This window comes from Ambystoma mexicanum, chromosome 4q (assembly GCF_040938575.1).
Source record: "Ambystoma mexicanum isolate Mex_15411 chromosome 4q, UKY_AmexF1_1, whole genome shotgun sequence".
Lineage (NCBI taxonomy): Eukaryota > Metazoa > Chordata > Amphibia > Caudata > Ambystomatidae > Ambystoma > Ambystoma mexicanum.
In genome coordinates this window covers 1,272,696,893-1,272,722,679 of record NC_090928.1, presented here as the reverse complement: position 1 = coordinate 1,272,722,679, position 25,787 = coordinate 1,272,696,893, and the positions used below count along the sequence as shown (strand labels likewise).

Below are 25,787 nucleotides of genomic sequence, written 5' to 3'. Positions count from 1 at the left end.
GGGTCTCACCCTAAGTTACTAGGGGAATCCAGACATGGACCCCTTGCTCACTATTCTTAGAGAGGCAGAGCTCCTCCCTACTGATGAGGTCTAACCAGACCGAAACACGTGTCTGGGGATGCTGTTGGTACTCTTGTTCAGAGGAGAATGGCCTAGCATTTCAGTGCTGGACTGCCCCAGGGCAGGACAAAGACTGATATGTTTGGGATATTTATTATCTGTGAAAGATAGTGAGCTAAAGACTCTGGGTAAGTCTCTCGCAACCAGGACTAATGTCTGGCAGAGGGACACCCGGGATCCCCTTGTTAATTTGCGGAGTGGTCGTGGAGTCACATCTCGCAGATCCAACGGTTTTGGGAAAAGATTAGGGAGGCCATAGAGGAAATTGTGGGGATCACGGGAAGGGGAAATATGGGCCTTACAATTTGGGTATAGTAGGAACACTTGAAGAGATATCTTTGAAAGCACAACGTAAGGTGTATATGATTTTAATGATGGCAGGGGCACTGAAGATTGCCCAGAAGTGGAAATCAAAGGAACGCCTACCAAGCAAGAATGGGTGGAAAAGTGTGTCACTTTGCGGCTTTATAGTGGGTATCTTACTCCTTACAAGGGAATCACCAGGGATTTTTAGCGGATTGGGACTTGGTAATGCAATTCCTACAGAAGGATTCCACAGAACGGTGCCCGAGAAAGATGAAACTTCTGGGTCTGGTTTAAACTGGGCATACCACCCTTGAAGCCTGGGGAGTCGTATGGGGGAGAAGAGAAGAGAAATGTAATGGCAGGAATTATCAGAATTTATATGAAAAGTTGGTTGACTCATTAGGCGGGGGGAAAAGCGACAAGCACTGGACCGAGGTTGGGATGAAAGGGGAGAAATGGGGGAACAAGAAAGGGGGGAGTTGTAAAAGTGTTATTGAAAATGGCAATAAAAATGTATGTGAAAAAAAAACAGGCACTGCAGAATGGTTCTTTTTTCTGCACATTTTAAAGCGCTTTCGCATTTGTGAGTTGTGCATGTGCTTTAAAATGGCCAGAAAGCATCCGAAGTGCTCCGGAAGTGTGGCTGTTGGGATGGGAGCTCTTGGACTGGTGATTCCTGCAACTGGTCTCCTGAAACTGCACGGCGTCGGCAAGAGGAAGCTTGCACTGCCGTGAAACGCGCTGCTGAAAGAGCCCGCGTTGCAGAGTGACTGTTTTACACTCCATTTGAATTCATTTAGGTGATTATTGCTAACTTGCAAAACCGTGGGTTTTGCCGTGGGTTTTGCTGTGTCCTGTTGAGCCGTGAGGGTGTAACCAACTCCCTATTCTCTTTCCTTTCTCCCAGCACTGCCCAGATTGCTCCGCCTCCTGTCTCCCGCCTCCCGCCCGCTCTCCTCCCACAGCCTCTTCCTCAAAAGCACTGGTGCACGCGCATCCAAAGTGCTCCGGAAGTGTGGCTGTTGGGCTGTTCGGCGGAGCGGCGGAAGTAAGGAGCCCCTCTTTTTCCATCTAACAAGTAAAACCTGTGTGCATTGAGCAACGGGATTGTTAACATCAACATTCTAAAGCATATGACTAATCTGCAGGGCTGTTAAGAGCATTGTGTTCCAATTCATGGTCATCTTCCATTTGTCCTTTCTGTAAATAAGCAATATATTACTATCTTTGTGCTTGCTTAGGAATGGTGAATGGGCTAAGAAGTGGTAGGAAACTGAATGATCTACAAAGCAGTGCAATGTCCAGTAATACTGAGCATGAGACTAAGCCTGTACTATCTGCTGCACCATTACTCGAGCGCCCGCCATGTCATCAGTGGTCATGAGACTACACGCTGAAGAACAAATAGGTGTAACCTCAATTATTCCACCTTTAGATGTAAGACTTGGGACTCTGGAAGAAATGGGTATTACCTCTAAAGTTAACGTGCCCATCCTGATACACTGTCCCAATCATGATAGTACTTTAACAAACAAGAAATTTAAGTTAAAGGACCTAAACAATAGTAATCAAATGGGCACTTCACAATCTACTCTGTCACAAACTTGCGACAATGGTATGTACAGTCCTACCAATGTAATTAATAATGATGATACGGTTGATTGTTCATTGATGGGCCCGACAATTGAGGCAGAACTAGGTAAACGTATGTCTCTCTCTTTGCCCTTCCACGCCAGCTAATCAACGACTGGTTGGACGTGAGGACGTATTTATGTTGACCACTCCTGCCAAAAAAAAATTAAAAAAAATAAATTACAATAATACTCTAGCTAATTACAATTCTGATGTTCTGGGTGGTGAAAAGTCCAAATTGGTATGGGAAACTGATTATATTTCAGATGCATCACTTATCAAACCCATGGTAAGTTCCCCAAATGCAAGGAGTGCTCAAATTGCACTCAATGAACGAATGACCATAGACATTCAGGAATTTCAATCAAGCCTGAATGATAGAGATAAGGAAATCTCTGATAACGAGGTCCGCTCAGAGAATATTACTCTCAATGTCCCATCATTAAGTCCTGATTTCCCGGTATTGGCGAGAATCTTGGACCTACTTGATAAAGGGCATGAGTGCTCGCATTACGAGAACAGCAATTGGTGAACTCACTAATAAAACTAACAGAATTGAGTGTCTCTTGTTTGCATGTGATGCTGTTGCCACTCTATCTGAAAGACATACTACCAGGAAGATCATGATTGATAGTGCTAACCAATTTGATGGGATTTTTGGTATCCCACAAAAACAAACACGATCCTTTGCCAGTGTGTTGACACCAATTACACAACACTCTACTTATACACAGACTGAAGGGAACGATGAAGAGATATCTAAAGTGTTAACTTCTGTTCAAAGGAGTGAATGTCATCTGGAGCAATTGAAGGTTGACTTTGGCTTTATACCTTCGTTGAGACAGATTCCTATTCGTGCAGAGGAGGTGAGTGACAATGTTATAGAACTAAATAGTCCCTCCCCTCTGACTGACCTGATTAGTCCCTCCCCTTTGACTGACCTGATTGATCTTTCTGTCTTTCTGAAGAGTGTCTAGTCAGTAATTCACCTATTCAACATGATCAAAAAGAAAATGATGCCCTACCTAAGCATAAGACCGTTCTAACTCGTAAAGAAAAGAGACTAGCTGGGAGAGCAATGAAAAGGAGGGCTAAAGCATTGGCACTGACAAAAAAACATGCAAGGGCAGCGTCAATTGACTCAACGAAAATTCCGACTAGTATGTTAGAGAATGAGGTGGTCATTGACCTCTCTCAGTTTGATGATGAATCAAAAGCTTTATTGGACTTAAATCGTCGTAACACTAACCAGGAATTGAATAAGACAACCAATAAAATAGGGTCTAAAAAGAATGATAGCAAGACCACCACTGGAAAAGGGGGGATAAAGGATTGCAAAAACATAACACCAAATACTCCGATAAACTTGGTATCCTGACTGGGGGGTCACAGCTGTCTCTCTCTCAGTTTTACCCTATTTCTCATAAGCAAACTTCCTGCAGCAAAAGCAAAATGATTAAAAAAGAAACAAGTGAAGCTGAGCTGAAGACAGTGGATGTAGGTACAGTTGTTAAATTTTCAGGTGATGAGCCATGGATGATGGGTGTGCTGGGAAATGATCCAGCAAAACCAAAACGGCTAACGCACAATATGAATGTGTTACCCATTATCAATGAAGTGTCATCTAGTAATACTGTGAAACATAATGTTCATGCCTCTGGGTTACCTATGAACATGACGGTCCCGCCTATAGATGGTATAACAACTGACCTAAATGCTAAACAAAATGATATCATTCATGACTTTGATCTTATTAAAGACCCACCTTTTATATTGGGTTGGGAAAGTGATCCAAAAATCAATACTAGACATAACTTGAATCGCTGTTCACTTTTGAAAGCCTTCCATACCATCCCTTGTCTGAGAACAATTGGTTCGGAGGATATCGACTTGGTTAGATTGGCTACTATTCAGAGTGATAGGATGACCTGCGGATTTTATTCTAGGCTGATTATGAAGCTGGTTTGGGAGCAAAGAGAAAATTTTGCATATGTAGGCCTAACTCCCTTCCTTCTATACTCTAAATCAGAGGCAAAAAGCTTTTTGGAAAAACCGGTTGCTATTACTGCTATAGTAAATCAAAACATGGAGCGGATACAACCAACTTACATTAACAAAGAGTTTGTAAAACAGATATTGGCTATGGCTGCAACCCTGTCGGGGTATAATAACCAGAGTACAGTAGTGACTGCACCCGCCTTGGCTGCACCATCCTAGTCCTACGCAGCATGATCAAGCCTTTGAATGCTTTTCCTGGAACAGCTGTGATTAGCTAACTTTAATAGATGGTGGGGTACAGTGGATGTTAAGGCTTATCCCGCTGTTATCCTACTCCAGGAAACTATGCACTTGACTCACTTTAATCTGCAAGGATAAGATTGCTATACTCAGCCTGCGTTAAGAGGGGAGAAGGGCCGACCGTCAGGGGGGCTAGCAATCCTTGTTCACAATGCTTGTAGATTCATTACGAAATGTATATATAAGGATGCTTTTGTACTAGCTGTTGAATTAACTACAGGTACACCATGTAAAAATTCCTTTCTAATCATGTGCATATACTGGAATAGGAGTAAGACAACGTTTATTGAAGCTTGTAGTATACTTGATGCAATTCTTGAAGATGCATTTGCCCGTCAAACACCTTTGGGTGTTGTGGTTGGCGGTGATTTTAATTCCTCCTTTCTGTATGATGACAAGTGTATGGGGCGGAATTTATTAAATGCTAATCACACTATAAAGAACGGTAAACAATGGGTTGACTTCTTCCAAAACTGGGACATTCAGGTAGTCCCCATTGATGAAAAAGGTCCTGTTCACACATGGTCAAGAGGAGGGTTGTATTCACACATTGATCATTTCTTTCAATCCTCGTCTTTACAGAATTCCCATGACTTAATTAATATAAAAAAGTTGGGTTTTAGTGATCACCATGCAATCTCCTTGAAAGTGAGAATAGACAGTTGGTTTTTTGAATCCAACAAGGTATTGACGTTAGTTGAAAATGATCGTGTTGGCCTTGCTGTAAGATGGAATCCATCTATCTGCCATCAGCTGACAATGAGAATGAAAGCTGATCCGGTGATGAACAGGGTTGTGACTGACTTATGTCTGGATCCAAGTAGTGTCGATACATTATTAGCTGAAAGGATTGAATATCATCTTTCTTCGATGTTAAGGAAAGAAAATGTGATCACGTACAAAAAACATCATTTACATGTCTTTAATATTGAAGTTTTCCGTTTAAAGCAGAATAAGAACTATAAGATTCGACAACTCGCGAAATTGGTACTTGAACCACATGACTACTATTATTTAAAAAACAATATTCTCTATAGTTATAAAACTGCGGTGAATAATCTAAGAACAAAACTCTACCTAGAAGACAATCGTAATATGATGCATAATTTGCTCAAGAGTAATACACGGAAAATATGGTCAATATTGAGGGCATTGAATGCCTGTAATGATGGACCAATGGAAAATGGTATATCAGCTGACGTATGGATTCATTTCATCAGATCAAAATATGATATGCCGAATCAATTCCTAAACTATCCCAGATCTGACATGGGTAAGGACATACCTACAACTTCATCTTGGGGACATGAAGACATATCCAGGGCTATTCTGAAGCTAAATCCTTCGAGGGGTACTGGTCCTGATGGCATTCCTGCATGCCTTTATAGATCTGATACCGATCTATGGGCAATAATTTTAAAGTATAGATTTTATGCCATTTTTTTTTTACAAGAGATACCAAAATCATGGTGCTCGGCTATTGTCATTCCTATCCATAAAAAAGGTCCAATAGATGACCCTCTCAACTTTAGACCTATTGCTTTAACAGACTCCTCTTCTAAGGTTTTCTGTCTATTAATTCTCGAAGAACTTCAGGAATTTATGACTAAGAATTCCATATTGTCAAATTATCAGACTGGGTTCAGACGTCATATGGGCTGTTCCTTAAATGCCACCCTATTATCCCATATTCAATTGAATTCATAACACCATCATTTAGGAGCTGTCTATATTGCAGCGTTAGATCTAAGCTCTGCATTCGACACGGTATTATGAGATTTATTATGGGCTAAGATGCTAGCGATGGGTTTCCCACGTCATTTGGAAGCGCTCATTGTCTTATTACACTCACACACCAGTTATAGAGTATGACTAAATAAGGAGGGTGCTCTTACTGAACCTATTCCATCTAAAATTGGGTTAAAACAGGGCTGCACACTGGCAGCTGTCTTATTTAACTTATATATATGTGATGTAGAGGATTGTTGGGCTAATGAAATTGTCTACCCGATTAAGTTAGGATGCCTTAAAATTAACTACATTGGTTTTGCCGACGATATCCTAATTCTTGAAAAAAAAACCTTTGGTCTACAGAATAAGATTAATGCATTTAACATCTTTGCTGCCTCTCATAACTTAAGAGTAAATCATTCTAAGTAATCGATTATTATATTATCTGATGGGAAAAAAAACAGTGCTCCTAAAATTGGTCGATTGATGGAAGACACATTGAAATAGCATCTGAGATCAAATACCTGGGTTATCCTCTAACTGATGACTTTTCTAAAACCTGGTGGTGGGAAAAAATACAAACCAGAATCAAACCTTTGATATCACAAATGCTTATAATCATGGCAAAATATTGTGAATTTTCACTTTTGCCGATCATACAGTTTTATCACTTAAAAATTGAGCAAATAATTATTTACCTAACTGATATGTGTTTATATGAGGTTGATGACATTCTGGACACAGTTCAAGGGATAATATGGAAAAGGGTACTTGGTCTAGCCCTTGCTGTACCGAATGACATTGTTCGACATGAATTGGGTCTCCTACCATTATCTGCTAAAAGGAACTGGCGATTGCTGAACAACTATGTTAAAATACTTGACCCTCCGAGCAATTCTCTTTATGAAGACTTAAAAAACCTGCTGGAAACAGGGAGTGTGAGATCAATAACTGATTATGCAGATAAAATGAATGACTTAATGACAGTATTGGGAATTCTAAAAGAAAACTTAATACTGGGACTACCAAGCTTCAAACGCAAATTGCACTTATATTACTGGTGCTGTCAAGCGGACAGAATAGGGCTATATAGTTCTTATAATGAGTATGCCCAGTATAGAAGAAAGTGGGGGGAGAGGTTGAAATACATTATACAATTTCCATTCTCTGTTGCTCGAAGGTTATATCTTCGCTTCAAACTCTACTTGTATCATACTAATGAAAAGTTACTCCAATGGGGGAAATGTGATGTAAAGTCTATGTTTGGATCATGTCGATTTTGTAATCATGCTAAGTTCTTGGAGACCCTCAAACATTTAGTTATATATTGTACATTTTTTGAAGACTTACGTCAATCTAGGTTCGGTATTTTTTTGGATTCTGGTATAATTTTGTCTCGTGAGGCACTATGGCAAAAATGTATGAATGGCAATAGTACTAAACTTATTATAAGATTAACACAGATCCTAACAAATATTGATTCTAAACTAAATGAATTGAAATTTTGCGAAATTTGATATTTAAAGAGAGGGAAAAAAAGAAAATAGAATGTGAATTAGCATTATGTAACATTAATTGCTCTAAGTTATTGTTTTATATGTTTAATATCATTTTATAGAAAAATACTTGTTTAATGTATGATTTTTTAAATTGTTTTATATTATGTGACAAATTCTGTATTAAACTTGTAAAGGTTTTTTTACCATATACAATAAAAAAAAAAGAAATTTAAAAAAATGGCCAGAAAGGCCTTTCATTATTTATGCAGGGCATCTGAAAGTGTGCACATCCTGACGTGTATTCAGGTGCACTTTGGGAATTGGGGCCCAACCTTTATTTGTGTGATAAGTCCTAGTGCATCTCATCACTTGCACCAAAATAGTTTTTAGAATCTGGCCCAGCTAATTCATAAAAAAATATAGCTTTAAAAAAATATAGCTTTAAACCTTTCCATGCCATGGGCAGAACCGTGTGACCACGATTTGGGTTAGTGTGCCTGGAGGGGATAAAGAACATTACAAATCTCCCCACCATCCCAATTCGCCTCTCAATTACGACATGCATCTGCAGGACACAATCATTCCACTTGTATCAGATGTATGTAATCATCTTGGGGGTATAGCTCAGGGGCAACGTGCTGGCCTTGGAAACAAGACGACGCACAGCAACACAGTTTCGATCCCCGGGTCCGCGCTTAGAAACCTCTGGGTAGCAAGCGTGTTATAAATAACCAAGTACAATTACAATCTATAAAGGTCTGAAGGAGGTAATCTACAAAACAAATGCGATAGTTGCTAGACTACTGTTACCACAAACAAGTGCAACCTTTTAATTACATTCCATGTTTATATTGAATCATAGGCACCATTAAAGGTCTCTATTTGGTTTTAAAACACCTGAAACCTGTATTCTACCCACACTGAACTCACAAGCTGGGTAAAGTTCTCCCTCTGCCCATCAGTCAGGGGAGCTATTGCCATGCAGGGAGTCACCCTGCGCCTAACAGACGCTGGAGGGGCCTTGAGTGCAATGTTTCCACCCCCCTGACGTTCCAGACTCTCCCAGACATGCCCACCACAAAGGAGCCTATGTCCCCAGTTTGTGGAGCACCATGGTCTGGGAGACTGGGATCAGGGAATCAGATAAGATGGAGGCTAACCCAAATGTCTGAATAGGAACACCTTAAGGGATAGGTCCCTGGAATGTCAGTGATTTCACTGAATCCACTTCACCTAAAGGAGAAATCTTCGATTTATTTTTCAAATTTATTTTAATATGCGGGGAGAGACCTCCCCACACCCATGCTTCCTGTTAGGCAGAAACCTGTGCAGTTCCCTCTGGGACCACTGCAAAAGATTTAAGACTACAGGTGTTTGGCAGTAAACCCACTTGGTAGCAGCCTGTACCACACAGATTCACTTGGTAGCTGTGGCTGAGCAGTCAGACTTCCCTCAAGAAGAGTTAGGCAGTATACAGAGTATTCACAATAGGTCAAAAGAACACAATAGAGCAAGTAAACACTGACCAGAGCTTGGTGTAAAAGAGATATAATTATTTATTTAAAACCACATCTAGAAAAACACACAGGCACTAATAGTAAGCAATTCAAAAACACGGTCACTAAAAGATATACACTCCCTTAGAAGAATATTAGACAAGTCTTAAGTAAAGCCCCACTTATTTTCAGACAGCGGTGAGCGCTTAACGCAGATGGCACTCTAATAATTCGTTTTAAAAGGGAGGGAAAAGCAGAGAATAAATTGAAACAGATCCCAACACTTTTACAAGAACACAACAAGAGAGGAAGGCAAAGTAAAACCGTGAGTTTAGAGTTCAGTAGGCCGGATCCACTTTAAGGGGATCAAAACGAAAGGTGTCCAAGGTCACACGGTTGCAGTGCACAAGAGTCTTGCAAAGGTTCAAAAAGAGTTGGACCAAAGAAAGGGACCAGTTAGAGGGTCAAGGCGGCCAGCCCAGTCCAGAAGGTTAAGGGGTTATTGTTACCTTGTAGCAATCTTTAGAAAGGGAGGCCTGGCGGACACAGTACCTAAAAGTGGTGAGAATACTCCAGCGGGGGCAGTTGTTCCTGGCAGCGGATGCAAGTCGGTGCTTCGTCCGGGGGAAGAGAGGATCTCGTCGGGGAGGAAGACAGGAGTCCGTTGCACTGCCAGGGAAGAAACCAGCCGCGGAGTTCTCAGGTAAAAGGAGCGGTCCTTTAGTTCGCGCTCCAGTGGTAAGTGGCTATTCGGTTGCCGGGGTGCTTGGCACGGGCAATTCGACCACAAGCTGGGCTGGGGTGCGAAGAGAAGAAGGTAAACTGGTTGTGCCCACCAGTCAGGTGAAGAAGCCTCTCCAACCGGGAGATCTTCTCTGTCGTCGGGAAGTGGTGAGTCGGTTCCGCAGGGCTCCACTGGTGGTGTCGTCGTGGTAGGTCGGCTCAGCTTCTCCCTTGTCGGATTCTCAGGTCCTGTGGCGACTTCTGAAGTTCCAGTCCCCAAAGCCCTGCTTTTATGCAGCACACCCCCATTCACTCAGCCTAGCTGTCAATCAAACATGCTAAGTGGTGAGCCGGCTGGCTCACCACTTGGGCCAATCACACAAGAGTGCGACTTGAGTTACCAAGATAACTCAGTCCAGGGTGCCTAAACCCCCTCCCACACCCCCTGTGGTACCCAGAAAGAGTGGCACCACTTTTGGAGGCTTCTGTGGAGAAGCCCGGCAAAAAGTGGAACAAAGGGCTCGACTTGGGTTGGAGTCACAGAAGAGAACACAAACGCCATTTTAGAATCGAGTCCTGGCAAAAAATACCAACTGGTGAATTAATATTAATTAAATAAACCAGCGGTATGTTCGAGGCTATGAGAATTAAATAATTAAAGTTGGTAGCCTCGAACAATGGGAAAATGCCATAGGGATATATTCGCGGTCGAATATAAAAAGTAGTATCCACTGCCACCAGCCAAAACTCGATCCGGGGGGACGGAGACGTGCCCCCTCAACGAACAGACCCGGGGCAATCAAATTGCCCCGCCCAGTACATCCACAATATGATGGTTTGGACTGGTTTCTGTTAATAATTTGGGACTAGTAAAGCCAATGGTGACTTTACATGCCCTGGGAGACAGTAGTCAGTCCCAGGGTATGGAGTCTATGGTGGGGTGTCACTATGACACCCCTGTGTCACTGCACGGAGGGTGCTGTGTAACACACATAGTAAAAACACATGAGACCCTATGGAGTAAAGGACCCCATAGCCCATAAAACACATTAACAGTCAAAGGAACACCATAAATCATGTCCAAGAGTGGGAGAAAAAGAGTCTCACTCTTGGCAGGAGAAAAAAAAAACATACTCCAGAACTCCAGCAAAGCTGCTGGGGGACTCACTAGGTTAGTAAATTCAGCCTAAAGAAAGAATTCTCCCTAACACTTCCCATTACCTTATCCTATCCCCTTACCCCACCCCATCTATGTTTTAAAATGTACATACTTACCTTACCAATTTGAATAAAAAAGAATTAGAAGATTTCTGAGTAGGGGGAATTTGATTCAGTGAAATCTACGGTATCGGATCACTGGATAGGAGCCAGACTGGTGTGAGCTTTACCTTGCCCAAGCAAACCAGCACAAAATGCATATTTATGCTCCAGTACTAGAGATTTGCATGGCTTTCTAATGATACGTTTGCCCTAGTTTCACTGTATTGCTTCTTTACGTATACATATGTAAAATTGGTAGTTACTTAACAGGTGTCTTCTCTACTTTAACCCATCAGAAATGCAAGCCTTTGGGTGACCCCGCCATGACCCTCCTCCCACATTTCTATAAGCTGAAGCAAAGTTTATATTGTAAACTAAGAAAGGTTCCTTCTCCCTTTTATTTCCACCAAACTGAACCACATAGTAGTGTTTTGGTCAATTTCACCCTCACTGACTATAATGTGCTTTTCTCTGGCCTTCTTATCACTTCCATCCATAAAGTCCCTCTGCCTGGTGCACAAGACTTTACTTGGGACAGCGCCTTTTGCTCTAGTTTATAGAATCCATAGGTGTGCACTAGTGCGCTCACGTAGACCTAGTGATCAATTCCTGATCACCATCTCTATGGATGTCTGCATTACCCGAGGGACAGACTTTTCACTCTATGGGGCTTCACCCACCGGAACAAACGTCCTCTCTCTTTAAGAACTAAATCAAATCTTTGCATCTTTAGAGGGCGATCTTGTGAGCACAGGTGGCTCTCTTTATGTTGATTAAATAAAAAGAGGAAAGTTATATTATCTTAACTGGAGAACAAGAATCTGCGAGGGATGTCCAGCATGTTAGACTGTCATCTACCATCCATTTTGCTGACAAAAGAAACAAGCTGTGTAGTGGCTCTCCATTTTGAGGTCTGTAATAATGACACGCTAAGGAATGCAGAGATGGTCCCCTTAGGTTTCTGAGCCCCACATTCAATATCCCCCTCATATGAACAGCATGACTTCCCACCTCTGTTCATGCACAGGGATCAGACAGGAAGGTCATCAGAGCCACAAGGTGATGAAAATGACAGAGGTTTTACAAATAACACGTACCATAACATGGATTCAAGTCTGAGCGTTTACATGATTATGGTATGTTCTACTGCCGCCCTACCCTTGGGAAATAGCTTCTGGAGCTTGTACCAGATATGCAGGATATCCCTGTCGTTCTACGTTACATCCTTATGAGATCTAGTAACGTATCCTCCTCTCGGCCTTATTGTGTAAACAGTGAATCGCTGTAGAGTGCAGGATTCCCTGTTTTTCCTTAGCACTTGTCTTGCATTGCGTCCAGCATCAGTCCTCTCTGGTGCAAACCAAGCACACCTTGATGATGTCCAGCATGAACCTTCACAGTCATTTTACATGTTGCTAGCACCAATGAATGCAAGTTTATCTCATGAATATGTATGTTGTGTTTAATGTCCTGAACACACAGCCTCTTTGTGACGATTCATGACAGGATCTTTTTTGAGGTTTCGGTTTGTATGAGGAACTGTACAATATTGCTCTTGGTTCCATATGGATTTGAGTAGGTGCGGGCCGCGAGTTGAGGTAAGACCGTGTCCGATTCAAGGCAATATCTGTGGCAATTCCCTGCCCTCTCCAGCTGTGGCATAATTCACAAAGGTGGATTCCCTGTATATACAAAAAACTACTGTGATCAGGTTTACGTCTTTTCCTCTGTCATTTCATTCTCACTTAGTCAAAATTAATAGTTTGGTAAATAACATTGACCTCTTCCTATTCTAGTACTGCCACTCTGTTGGCTGTTCATCATTGGTATTGTATAGAGTTTATCATCTGTTTTCAACCTTTTATCAGGTTGTACAACATTCAGATTGTGGTATGCCATCATGCACTTGCAAAGACTAGATGAGCCTGACGTTACTCGTAAACAAAAGCCACTCACATGTGTCGCTCTTTTCTTTTTTTCTGAACAGTGATGTTCTTAAGTAAGAAGCTAAAAGAGAAGGAGCTGGAGTCCAAAAGCCAAATCATTGAAGGAATTAGCCGGCTCATCTGTACTGCCAAAAACCAGAACACCATGCTGCGGGGTGAGTATGGGGTAATGCAGGGTAGGCTGTGCAGAAGCGTAAGGAGTAAAACACCACGCTGCAGGGTGATTATGTGATATCAAAGAGTATCAAACTGTGCTGAAGAGAGTGAATGGGAAAGGGACACCAAACTGTGTGGTGTGCATGATGTAATGCACAGTATCAAACTATGTGCAGCGAATATAGTGGGTGTTAAAGGTCACCATACATTATTAAGTGGGTTAATAGGTAATACAGTGGATCAAAGATGCAGCACACAATAAGGGGCCAAGCAATGATCTGTTGAATGGCTGCAGGAGTTCTCCTTTTATCCAGGATTGGGACTGGAGTACCCCCCAATCCCACCAATGGTAAAGATCTGCACCATTCAAACTGGTTGGGGCTGTCCAATCATGGACAGCCTCTGGCCACCACATCTGCGCAGTAACAGATGCACTTTAGCTTGGATGCTGACTGGGTTCAGAACAACCCAGCCCCCACATCCGGCAACACAAAAAGAAAGGTGGATACTGACAACTAACACTTGCACCCCCAACCCCCATTACAGGGGGATCTGAGCTACACCTGGATGGGATTCCTGTTCCAGTCGGTTATACATTCTGAATAGACCATCAGCATTGCTATGTTGGGGACCTGGCCAGTGCTCAGTGACAAAGTCGGTCTTGAAGTTTTGGGGACCACCTGAGCAGTTTTGGATTCTCACCCATTCATATTCATCAGCCATTTTAATGGCTTCTGGTCAGTGTGTATGGTGTAGTTGGTCCAAATAGGTAGGGTCTCAGCTTTTAGGGCCCGCACAATGGCAAAACACTCCTTTTCCACTGTGACCCACCTGAACCCATTGTCCTTAAACTGATGGCTTATAAAACAGATATGTGTTCCCTGCCTTTGTCATATAACTGATAGAGGACTGTTCCTATTCCAGTGTCAGAGGCATCAGTCTGTACATTAAAGGCCAAGAGCACTGGGTCGTGCGCTGCAGGTCCACAGGCTAGGATGTCTGTTAAGACTACCCTATGCACCGACGCTTGACACCGCTCTTGCCTTAAAATCTGCCCGCCGAGCCCTCTGTAGCGGAGCACGCGCAGGCTAAGGGCACTGTGTTGTGCGCCCCAGGGTTATGCTGCCCGATCGGCGTCCACTACGACTACGACATGCACCCTACACACCGACACTTGATGCCACTCTTGCCTTAAAACCTGCACATCGAGCCCTCTGCGGCAAAGCCCACGCAGGCTAAGGGTGCAGTGTTGTGCGCCGCTGGTCACGCTGCCCAATTGACGTCCACTACGACTTCGCCATGCACCCTACGCACCATGCCGCTCTTGCCTAAAAACCTGGCCACTAAGTCTTCTGTGGCGAATCCTGCACAGACTAAGGCTGCAGTGTTTTACGCCTCAGGTTACGCTGTCCGATTGAGATCTGCTACGACTTATGCCACGCACCCTACACACTGACACTCAACGCCACTCTTGCCTTAAAAACTGTCTGCCGTGTTGTGCACCGCAGGTGTTTGGCGCTAAAAGTGTGCAGTGCACCCTTGATCCTCTCGACCACAACGGCTACCCTCCAGCCTCCTGCTATGCCTACCTTATCCGCCCTCACTGCTGCAGGCCCCTGGCCGGCCCCAGCTCTCCCACCTGCCGTCTGTCCGCCCACAGCCCAAGGTAAGTCCTTGCGGGCTGGCTCCCTACTCTCCATCTGCCTATACTGCGCTTCCTTCATCCAACCTCTACCCCCTTCCTGACCACCTCGATCCCTCTACTACTCTCTCCTCCGCTCTTCTCACCACAGACGCTGAACTGATGGCTGCACTACACTTGTTTCCCGACCACACCTTACACCACTCCACCTGCAGCGCCACCACCTACGCCAGCCTCCCGCAACACCCGCCTATGCACACAGCTCCCCACTGGCCCATCACCTCACCTCGTCACCCACCCAACCGGCCGCCCACCTGCCCCCCCAACAACCATCCCCACCCTCACACCTGTTTTCTCATCAACGTACACTGTGCCATTGCCCATGACACTGACATTCATGACCTCATTATCTCCCACAACCTTGACCTCCTGGCCCTCACCGAAACCTGGCTCCATGATGCCACAACCCCCTCCCCCTCCCTCTCCATCGCCTCACCCCCGACTTTGCCATCCTTCGCAAAGACTGTGTCTCCCAAAAGGATGGTGGAGTCTCACTCATCTACAAAGACACACTCCACTTCCGCAAAACCACTAGACACCCCCTCACCGACTGTCAATCCCTATTCACTAAGCTCCCCTTGTCTGCCACCAGCACCATCAACATTCACCTGATCTACCGCCCGCCAGGCCACACCTCCACCTTAGAAGACAATCTCTCACACCTCCTCTTGCACAACCTTAAACCCCATACCAAGTCCCTCACTGACTTCAACCTGGGTTATGGGAACCCATCTGAAAAAGAGGCCAAATCCCTCTCCTCCTCTATGGACTCCCTCAACTTTTCTTAAAAGATCCTCAATCCCAAACACAACCGCGGTCGCACCCTGGGTTGGCTGCTCGACCATAACTGTCATCTCTCCATCATCTCCAACACTCCCTTTGTCTGGCCAGACCACCACCACATACACTTCTCTATCCCCACCCGCTCCCCTGCCCCCCCCATGTATTCCCGCTGCACCCGTAACTTCACCAGGGACCGCATCCTACCCCTTATAAACCCACCCCCCATCACAACTGCTGGCAACGACATCGACAAACCTGTCATCCTGTACAACGCTCTTCCAAGCCCTCCTCTCCCACCAACACCTGGGTCACCCCTGAGCTTTATGCCCTCCGCTCCAAAAAGCTGGTTAGCGAACGTGCCTGGCTATCCTGCCCTTCTACTGAGAGTAAGGCCAGATTTTCCGCCAATGCCAAAGCCTATGAAAATGCCATCCACCTCACCAAAGCAACTGCCTATTCATCCAGAATTGCTAACGCAAAATCCAACTCTCGCGAACTCTTCCAAATCCTCCAAGAGCTGGAGTACCCTGCCTGCTCCCACCCCTCACCATCTCCAAAGATGATGCCTGGTGCAGTAGTGTCCAGGAAAGCCCATCTGGACAAAATCTCCCTCCTCCAAACCAAAATTCAGCACAAACGCTCCTTCATCAACCCTTCTGCCTCAGCCCCTCTGCCCCCCACCTGCACATCAGTGTAGCACCCCCCTCTTCAAATACCTCCACGTCACCTCCCTAGAGGCTGGCTTGCTCCTCAAAAGCCTCAAGCCCTCCATATGCCCAGCACCCCTTATCAAAGAATGCTCTGACCCCTTGATTCCTCTCATCACTGTCATTATCAGTGCCTCATTCGACTCCTGCTCCATCCCATCCACCATCAAAGAAGCCTTGATCGCCCCCCGCCCCTCCGAGCCCCTCCTGAAGAAACCGTCCCTAGACCCTGCCTTCCCCACCAACCACAGGCCCATTCCTCTTGAAAATCTACATCCAGGTCCAAGATCACCTAGAAAAACACCACCTCCTCAGCCCCCGCCAATCCGGCTTCTGCCCTTGTCTTGGCACTGAGTCCACCTTCCTGGACCTAGAAAATCAACTAGACGATGGACCCTACCATACACTGCAACCACCTCTCCACCGCGCCCCATTCTCCCCCGAAGCCTGCTAATGGATCTCATGCTTCTTGTCCGACCAGCACCTCAAGTGTCTGTGCCGGCAACCACTACTCCACCCTCAATGCCATCACCTGTGGGGTTCCCTAAGGCTCATGCATCTCCCCCACCCTCTCGATAATCTTAACCAACCCCCTTTTTGACCTCCTCGACTCCCTCCAAATTAGATATACTAACTACGCCGATGACACCCAAATCCTCATCCCCTTCTCCGGCATACACCACCAAGACACTGCCAAAGTCAACTACATCTGTGAATCTTTCCATTCCTGGTTGGCTACCCATGGGCTTTGTTTTAATGATGACAAAGCTGAGCTCCTTTCTTGTCGGCAACCCAGCACACCTAGCCAACCTCTGCCCCGTATACTCCCAGTTCACCATTGACAACAACTCCATTCCTGTCTTCCAAGTGGTCAAAGCCCTGGGCATCCAACTGGATTCCACTCCACTTTCCCCCGCCCCAAGCATGTGAACTCCATCGCCTCTTCATCAGCACACACCGCCAAACTCATCAACGGCTGCCGCCCTTACCTCTCCGCAGACAACTGCCTCAACATTGCACGAGCCACCATCTTCTCCAAGCTGGATAATTGCAACTCTCTCCTTGCGGGTACCTTCAAAGGTAACCTGCTAAAACTCCAAACTGTCCAAAACAACACCCCTGTGCTGTTCTGGTTCTAAAAGAATCAGACCACGTCTCACATGCTAGCGGGGATGCACACTGGCTGCAAGCGAAGGATCGTATCTCCTTCAAAATTCTCATCTTGACCCATCGCTGCATCAATAACACTGGCCCCAATTCCTCTCAGAGAGTATCATCAAACCAACTTCCTCCAGACCCACCAGAACTGCCTATGCTAACTTCATGCACACATTTATGTTCAGAAGAACCAGAGCTGGAGGCTCCAGTTTCCAGTCCCAAGCCACCGTCCTCTGGAACTACCTCCCACCTCATCTCAGAATGGCGAACTCATCTTCAGAAAAAAATAACTCAAAGCATTTATGTTTAACTAACTGACCACCCTGTTCATATCGGACTTGTACGTAACTGTAACCATGCCTATATGTTCAGTGCCTTAACACCATTGGGTTTTTGTGCACTTTACTAATGTAATAAATAAAATAAATAAATAAATAGAGGGTCTATGGTGGGCAAGTGTACTGAGAACAGGGGCCTAGCATAGAAAATACTTTAAACCCTGAAAGGCCTTCTCACACTCCTCCTGTCCAAGTAACCTTGTTAGGTTTCTTGAGAGTGGTGAGTGCAGTCACAGGGGCAGCTGTGGTGCCATAGTCTGCCATGAAATCCCTGTAATACCCAGTGAGGCATAGAATAGCCCTTATCTGTGTTTGGTTTGTATGGATCTACCAGTCTTGAACAACGTGTTCTTTGCTGGGTAGAGGCAGAATCTTGCCTCAACCAACCTTGTGCCCAAGGTAGGTCTTTGAGCCTTGTATATTCTGGCATTTGGTAGCCTTTATGGTCAAGTGGGCCTGTTGGAAGAGACTGTAATAATATCCCAATGTGATTCACGTGTTCTTCCAAAGTGGGGCTAAAGACTACAGTGTCATCAAGGTAGGCCAGGCAGAATTAATGTATCCCATTCAGGACACGATTAACCAACATTTGGAAGGTAGCAGGCGCATTCTTTAACCCAAAGGGCATTACCCTGAACTGGTAAAGACCCTTGGGTGTGGAGAAATGCGGTCTCCCCTTGTCACTCTCAGAGATATTTTCCAATACTCTGAAGTGAGAACAAAAGTACAGAGATATGTGGCAGCACCCAGTTTGTTCACTAACGCATTAGTTTAAGGAGGGGTGGGGGTTAACATCTGTCTTGGTGATAGCATTAATGGCCCTATACTCCACAAAGAACCTCAAATCAGAGGTGCCTGCTTTTGGTACCAGAATCAACTGACTGGCCCATGGACTATTGGAGGGTTCTGTCACCCCAAGATCCTTCATGTTAGTGACGCCAGACTGGATGTATTATCTTACTTTAGCTGACATTCTGGAACTCCTACTTTTGTTAGGCACGCTATCTCCAGTGTCTATGCCATGCTGACCTCAAGGTGTCAGGCTTCAAGTAAGTGTGAACAAGGGGGGAACTGCCTAAATAAAGTTTGCACCTCATCTTTCTGTTGCAGTTGGTTGAGGGGACAATTCATCACCCTAAATGGAGCCATCAGAAGGGATGCTCTGGACAAGGCCATGGAGAGGCTCTGACAACTCCTTCCCTATTTAAGCAAAAGCAGGGCTCCCATTTCAACTTGTGGGATGAATGCCTTCAACCTATTTAAATGGAACACTTTGTTGGGCTTTTTGGGCCTTTACAATGCCATGCTAAATAGTTGACCGAACCTAGTATTTCAACAATTCGGTAAGGTCCTGCACATTTCGCCTCTAAGGCCCTAAGCCTTATGGGGTCCAAGATCAGAATTTCCTGAACAGGAGGAAAATGAGCAAGAGAAGCCACCTGGTAATATAAGTGTTTCACTAGCGTTTGGCCAGCTTTCAACTTGTCATTGGCCTCTGCCATCAAGAGAGCCATTATCTTCTTTTGTCCCAGAACATAGTCTACAACGTTCAAGATAGCTGAAGTATAGGGGATCTCCCACCCACCTACACGAGAGCCAAGGGGCCCCTAACTGGATGTCCAAAAATAACTTCAAAAGGGCTAAAGCCACCCTGGAGGCGAACAATAAGCATGGTAATAGAAAATGCCACTTCCATCGTTGGTGCTCTTCAAGAGCTCCAAATATGCTTTTTAGGGTTCTCTTGAATGTCTCATTAAGTTCATTGGTCTGTGGATGGTTTGCGGACGAAAACTTGTAATACACCCCACACTCCTTCCACATGGCCCCTTATTTATTTAGACATAAAGTTAGTGCCTCTGTCAAACACAACTTTTTTATGGAAGCCAACCTGGGAAAGATGCCCAACAATGCTTTAGTAACTGACGTGGCAGTGGTCCTGACTGTGATGGCCTCAGGATATATTGTTGCATAGTCAACCACCAGGATAACCCAGCTGCCAGAGGATGTAGGAGGATAGGGGGCATTGACAGTGTCAATCCCTACCCCCTCAAATGGTATACGCATAACTGGTAGTCATATCAGGGGTGTTGAGTAGGTGGTTGCTCCAGTGCCAAGGCACCTACTGGGAAAAAAGGTTCAGGGCTGAGCCTCTCTCACCCCTCTGTACCGCCCCTGACTGGGGAAGAGAAAAGAAGTGGGCCCAATACTGTGCCTCTCTGCACCTGGCAGCCTGCTGGAGGAGCCCTTTCCACGCTTGTCCGAATAAGTCCTACCCCCAGGTCTCCTGTTAGTTGTTAGTCCTAGAGGGGAGGGCTTATGAACAGGTCGATAGCACCAGAAGCTGCTGCTGCTGCTTGTAACCGGTGCTTCTGTTCCACATGCGTTCGCGTGCGTTGTCAGCAGCAGCAGGCAGTTCCGCCTCCAGCGAGGCCCACTCTGTATCTCGCCAGCCTGGGCCCAGCCAGTAGGACGGTGACCATGGCCCATCCTAAGAGCCCAGCAGCACGCCTCAGACAGTTCACTTCACAGTGTGCAACGAGGTAAGTTTCCATTCATCCTTTTTTTTATTTTCTGCCCTTCTCCCTCTGCAGCTCCCTCCACTGAGTCTACTTAATTCACCACCCAAATTGGATGAAACCAGCAACTTTCATTGGGAGTTAGTAAATAGGGAGTCACCAGCAGTACATAGTCCTTTCATGTAGCCTGAACTCTGCTCATAGGGTCTTCTCAAAGTGCATGGTAGTGGTGGCAGAACAAGCTCAGCAAGATTTCAACATGACTTGTGTCACTCTAAACAGGTTTGGTGTGCAAGTGAACGTAGTCAAATCAAAACCAATGTAACCGTCTTGATTATGAAGAGAAATGGTATCCTTCGAAGGAAAGACTGTGCTCTATAGGACAAATGATTTATACTGAAGGAAATTGCATATCCTTCTGCATGACAGAGGTCATCACTCCTAGTCCCCATGCCATTGTGCTGAGTGCTTGACTTCACCCGAGACCACTCCAGGAATGTCTGAAGAATCAGCGATCACAGACAATTGGCTCCTATGATATGAAAGTAGTGATACAGAGGGCCTGGGAGCCCCTCTACTAAGAACGAACACAGCCAAATAACCCTATCAATTGGAAGGTAGGGGGGACTCCCTTCCACATTCACCTCCACTGGTTTGTCATGGGAGTGGTAGTCGCCTCTCTGAGGTTTTGGCACTAAGCGCGAAAAGGAGATAAAAGCTTCAGAAGGAACAGCTTCTTCTTAGTAAACTCCAGCTTAATTACAAAACTCAACAGCGACTTTAAGAATGGTGCTAGTACTGCACCTTTCTCTCTCTACTCCCACCAAACTTCTGCTCGAGAATAAAAACGGTAACTTCAAAGAGGATGTCCACGTTGCATGTTCCCCCTCAACCACCCTTATGCACTTACAGCCCTTTGTACTCGAGCCGCTTGTTGATCATGGATCGGTTAAAGGGGTGTCTCTAGTAAATAAGGATCCTGATATATCAGCAGGCCATGTTCTGATACGTGCTCAAACGTTGTAATCCCAGCAAACAATAAATGGGGAGCAGCCGGGAGTCAAGACTCCAGAAAGCTTCAATAAGGGCCAGAGGGCCTCATTACAACCCTGACGGTAGCCGTGCCTGTAAAACAGGCACAGCTGCCGCCGGAGTTGCATTTTTTCCGGCCCCTGGTAATGGTACATTCGGGGCCCTTCCGACCTTGGCGGACACTGTTTGTCCCATTGCCAGGGGCCAGAATCCATTACTCCCCATTCACATTGAGCCCCATAGGGCCCCATAGGGCTCAATGGGAATGGGGAGGTTGGATGCACCGGCATTGTTTATAACTGTGCCGGTGCATCCGACATGCTGTGCTCGCGGGTGCCTTTCTGCCCGTCACGTCCGGCCTGGTGGGCCCCGAAAGGCACCCGCAAGCACAACTCGTAATTTGCCAGTCTGGAAACTATGGTACCGGCATGCTTACCGGTACCATAGTTCCCGGACCGGCAAACTTATGAGGCCCAGAGTATCCAAGGCACCCGATTACTGGTGATCCTATACGGATCAGTTGTTGTTGAACCTTGCGGCTTGTTTAAACCTTGATGAATTCTGGTCATGGGTGGTGTCTGTTGGTTCAAAACTTAATGTGTCATCCTTGTTAAATCCGCAGAAATCCACACAGACTGAAACTAAAAGCATGGTAAATTCCTCCTGAACGGAGCATGGGTCCCACCAGGGTTCTCAAACAGACCTTATTGGGTACCTCTATATAGAGATGGTCCCTCAGGAGAAACTAGTGGCTCCCGCTCCTTGCTCTGAGGCTGCAGTCCTAACAGAGGCATCTCCACTCCCCTTCAAGTCGGCTTCCCCATCAGCTTCCACACATCACAAGGACCCACGACTCAGAAAATCCACAATAGCGAACATCAGAGATCCCAGCCTAAGGAGCTTTGTCCTGGGTTCTAGAAAAGTCATCATTACCAACGTTGAGAAACCGAGTCAGTTTGAATCGAGGAAAGCACTTGGGGATAAAATCCTAGCCTGGCTCAACCTAAAAGCGGGGCCTAACTGCGTTAGAACTCAGGACCTGAGGGTACTTCGTCGAATCCAGATCGATAACTGGTGCCGCACTGTTAACTCTGACTGCATTGTGGTGGGATGTGGCGCTAGCAGCCTACCTCTGTTTCTGTCTAGAATTTTCGGCCTGAAGAACTTGTCACTGTACTCTGAGTTAAATATTGTTTTGAATTGATCAGCTTTACTTATCCGACCTGCCTGTTTTTATCAGTGGCGATTGTGTTGTTTCTTACCTAGCTTATCTTGCTCTCCTTTTATGTATTTTGTTGTATAGTTTTTGTTGTATGTCTTGTATGCGCCATCATGCCTTTGGGTCCATTGTGTGCAATATAAATAAATAAATAAATGAAAGAGTTCTCTCTATTCCCACCTGTATGCCCATGCAAGTTTTAAGGGCTGAATTATGCTTAACCTCGCTGATCGCCCTCACAGTATGGAAAACATTGTCTTTTTTTCGGAAATGCTGCATAGAGAACAATGGGGGAGGGCTTGCAGCCATAAAAAAGGCGATGACTGACCCCACAGATTACCTATTAAGATCCTGGAGGGAGGCATGTATCGCTATATTGAAGGAGCGGAACGAAACGAAAGCAACTCTCTTGAGGATTCCAGTACAGGAGAAAAGGAAATTGTATGACCTAAATTGGATTGAGACCTTGGAATACAGGCGAAAATCTAAACTCTATGGATCCAACTTTTCTGACATAAGGGCTAGGGGGACTATCCCAATCTATCTGACCAGATTCCCCTGTCGATACCACCGCAGCCAATTTATGCGCTTTTGCCTGAACTTATTCCCAATGAAAGAAAAAAGAACAGCGTGACTATCGATGTAGACTGTGCAAATGCAAAAGAGAATCCCTGCACCATCTGACTCTAACATGCCCCGGGCTGAGAGCTATAAAGTCAAAGTGGTTGGGGAAGTGTGTTGATCTAACAACCACCTTGACAGCTAAAGACTGGTGGACAAAGCTAATCATGGGTGAAAGAATTTCGGTCACTTTGGCCTTACTGGCCTTCTTAAAAGAACTATTTGTAGCCATTGAGGAGCACACATAGAGGATTAATGCACTAAGAGATGCCTAAAAGTATTACACTGTGCTGGCTTCCCTGTGTTGGCTGCGGATGAAACGCTTTGGTTAAAAGTAAAAAATGAAATGTAAATGTCACTTTCTTGGTTGTTTTCTTTTCTCTCTTCTTTCCTCATTGCTGGATTGTTTTCTTTCTACTTCTGGTCTTTGTTGTTTTTTTGCTCTTGTACTATACTCTTTCCTTTTCTTTTTTCGTCTCTCAGTTGTGTGCTTTACTTCAGATTCAGTATCATATTATGCTGTTGTTTTTTCTTTTTTTTTCTTTTCCTTTCTCTTCTGTCAAAGCTAAAAGATTTGTATTTTAAACCAAATGCTAATAAAAAAAATAACTCTGTTCCTGTGTTCTGAGATGTCAGTAGGGTACCCTGGTTGCACCCTTCTTTGATATATGATTTGATATGATAGGTTATTTATAACATGCTTAATACCCAGAGGTTTCTAAGCGCGGACCCGAGGATCGAAACTATGGTGCTCCGTGACGCCTTGCTTCCAAGGCAAGCAAGTTGCCCCTGAGCTATCCTCCCGAGACACAAACCGGTCTCTACAGCAGCATGTGCTCCACTGTGGAGCATCCCCCACTCCTGGTTGTTTGAAACATCATTTGAATGTCAGAGTCTCTCTTGGCCTAGCAAGCACAGCCCTGGACCTTTGTGAAGAGATCAGAAGGAAGCATGGTGCTTACTTAGTTCTGTACACAAAGTAATGTGCTAATAAAATTGTGTGTCAGATGCTGTTCAGAGATTTCTCTGCCTGGCCGAGTGATGGGGGGCAGAGGTTGCAGGTTACAGGCGAGTACAGAGAAAACAGACTCCATCGTGACTTGCCCCAGCAACATGACAAACCACCTCATCACCACTAAGAGGTGCATCCTGATCCCGTAGCAGCCATTTTGCAAAACCAAATCATTTAGAATAAAGCCTCAGAATGATAGAACAATGTGTATTTGATAGGTGACTGGCAAAGGTAGGATTATGCAGGAAACTAGAACATAACATCACTCCTCTTGCACCGTAAATTAGTACAACTCAATGGGCCTCATTACGACCCTGGCGGAAATTGAAAAACGATGGCGGAAATGCAATACCGCCATCGAATAGCGCTCGGTGCGATTATGACCCGTCACCGCAAAGTACGATGCCATTAGCGACACCGTAGTGAACGCCAACGCTAACTGCACCAAGTACGCGCGCGCGCGTCATGCCAAACCGTAATTAGCACCATGGCGCAACGGTACGCGAATTCCGACCCTAGCGGACATGCACCTAACGCCATCAAGCACGGCGGAAAGTACCATTCCGCCATGGTGAGAAGTACGGCATCGCGAACCAACCGTAAACGGCTCTACTGAGTGCTTGTACACCGCTCCCTGGCCACATTGTACAACCCCCCGTAGGTGCAATGAAGTCACACAATGCAACCAGTGAAATGTACTAGTCATCCATGCCTGCCAACGAACAAATGAATCTCAAGAGGGCCCAATGGGAGCTGCAGGGCACAGATGGCACGAATACAGAAGCCATACAAATGGACATGACCTCAGTCTCCCACCAAGAAACGCACGCAAACACAGGCACCTGTGACCAGCAATATTCCGATAATCACATCATTCCACCTATCCAACTGGCTGACCGGCATCTGTTACACAAAAGCTAATCCCCCGCCCCTGAGCATGACATCATCAAAACAGTCATAATGGCAGCCCTCATCCCTGACCTCACTGGGCTTCGTAGGCAAACGCGCCCAGCACAGTACCACGCAACTATACCCCGAAGCTGGAACCCAATGCAGATCTCCTCACAATACATCGCTCCCCAAATAGTAATATGCCACATCACTTGCAAAGAAGAACGCTACACGGTTCATATCAGAATAGAAATTTAATGCACAACAAATTCTCCAAGCCCATACAGCCATTAGGCCATGAACTCCAAAATATATTTCATTATTGTGGGCTGCATCCGCAATAAATGACCAGCTACTTCTTGTGTGACGCCCTGTTCCTTCATGCTACACAGGGGCTACATTCCCGTACGAAAAGGCAACATGGAAGCGCCTAGAACCGCAGGGCCGTCCCAATAGGGAGGCACTAGTCCAGCTGAAAGGCCGAAATGTTGCTCCTAGCCACTAGTACTGCGTAAGGGCATGTGGCCCATTGGCGATCGTCCCATAAGATCGTAATGCTGCTCCACTGATTAACACGAAGCAGCAGGTGTCGGGAGTAAAATCCATCTGCAGGAGTGGCATACAGATGGCAGTGGCAAAAG

At 45.4% G+C, this 25,787-nt stretch overlaps 1 protein-coding gene across 2 annotated transcripts in view; it reads left to right on the top strand.

The window, feature by feature from the left end:
* LOC138468364 (phosphofurin acidic cluster sorting protein 2-like) overlaps positions 1-25,787 on the top strand; it is a 1,643,699-nt gene that overhangs the window by 1,593,126 nt on the left and 24,786 nt on the right. For both annotated transcript variants that reach the window (XM_069608896.1, XM_069608897.1), the window contains one exon: positions 13,053-13,166. In XM_069608896.1, coding sequence (XP_069464997.1) covers positions 13,053-13,166 — 114 coding nt within the window. The remainder of the gene's footprint in view (positions 1-13,052; positions 13,167-25,787) is intronic.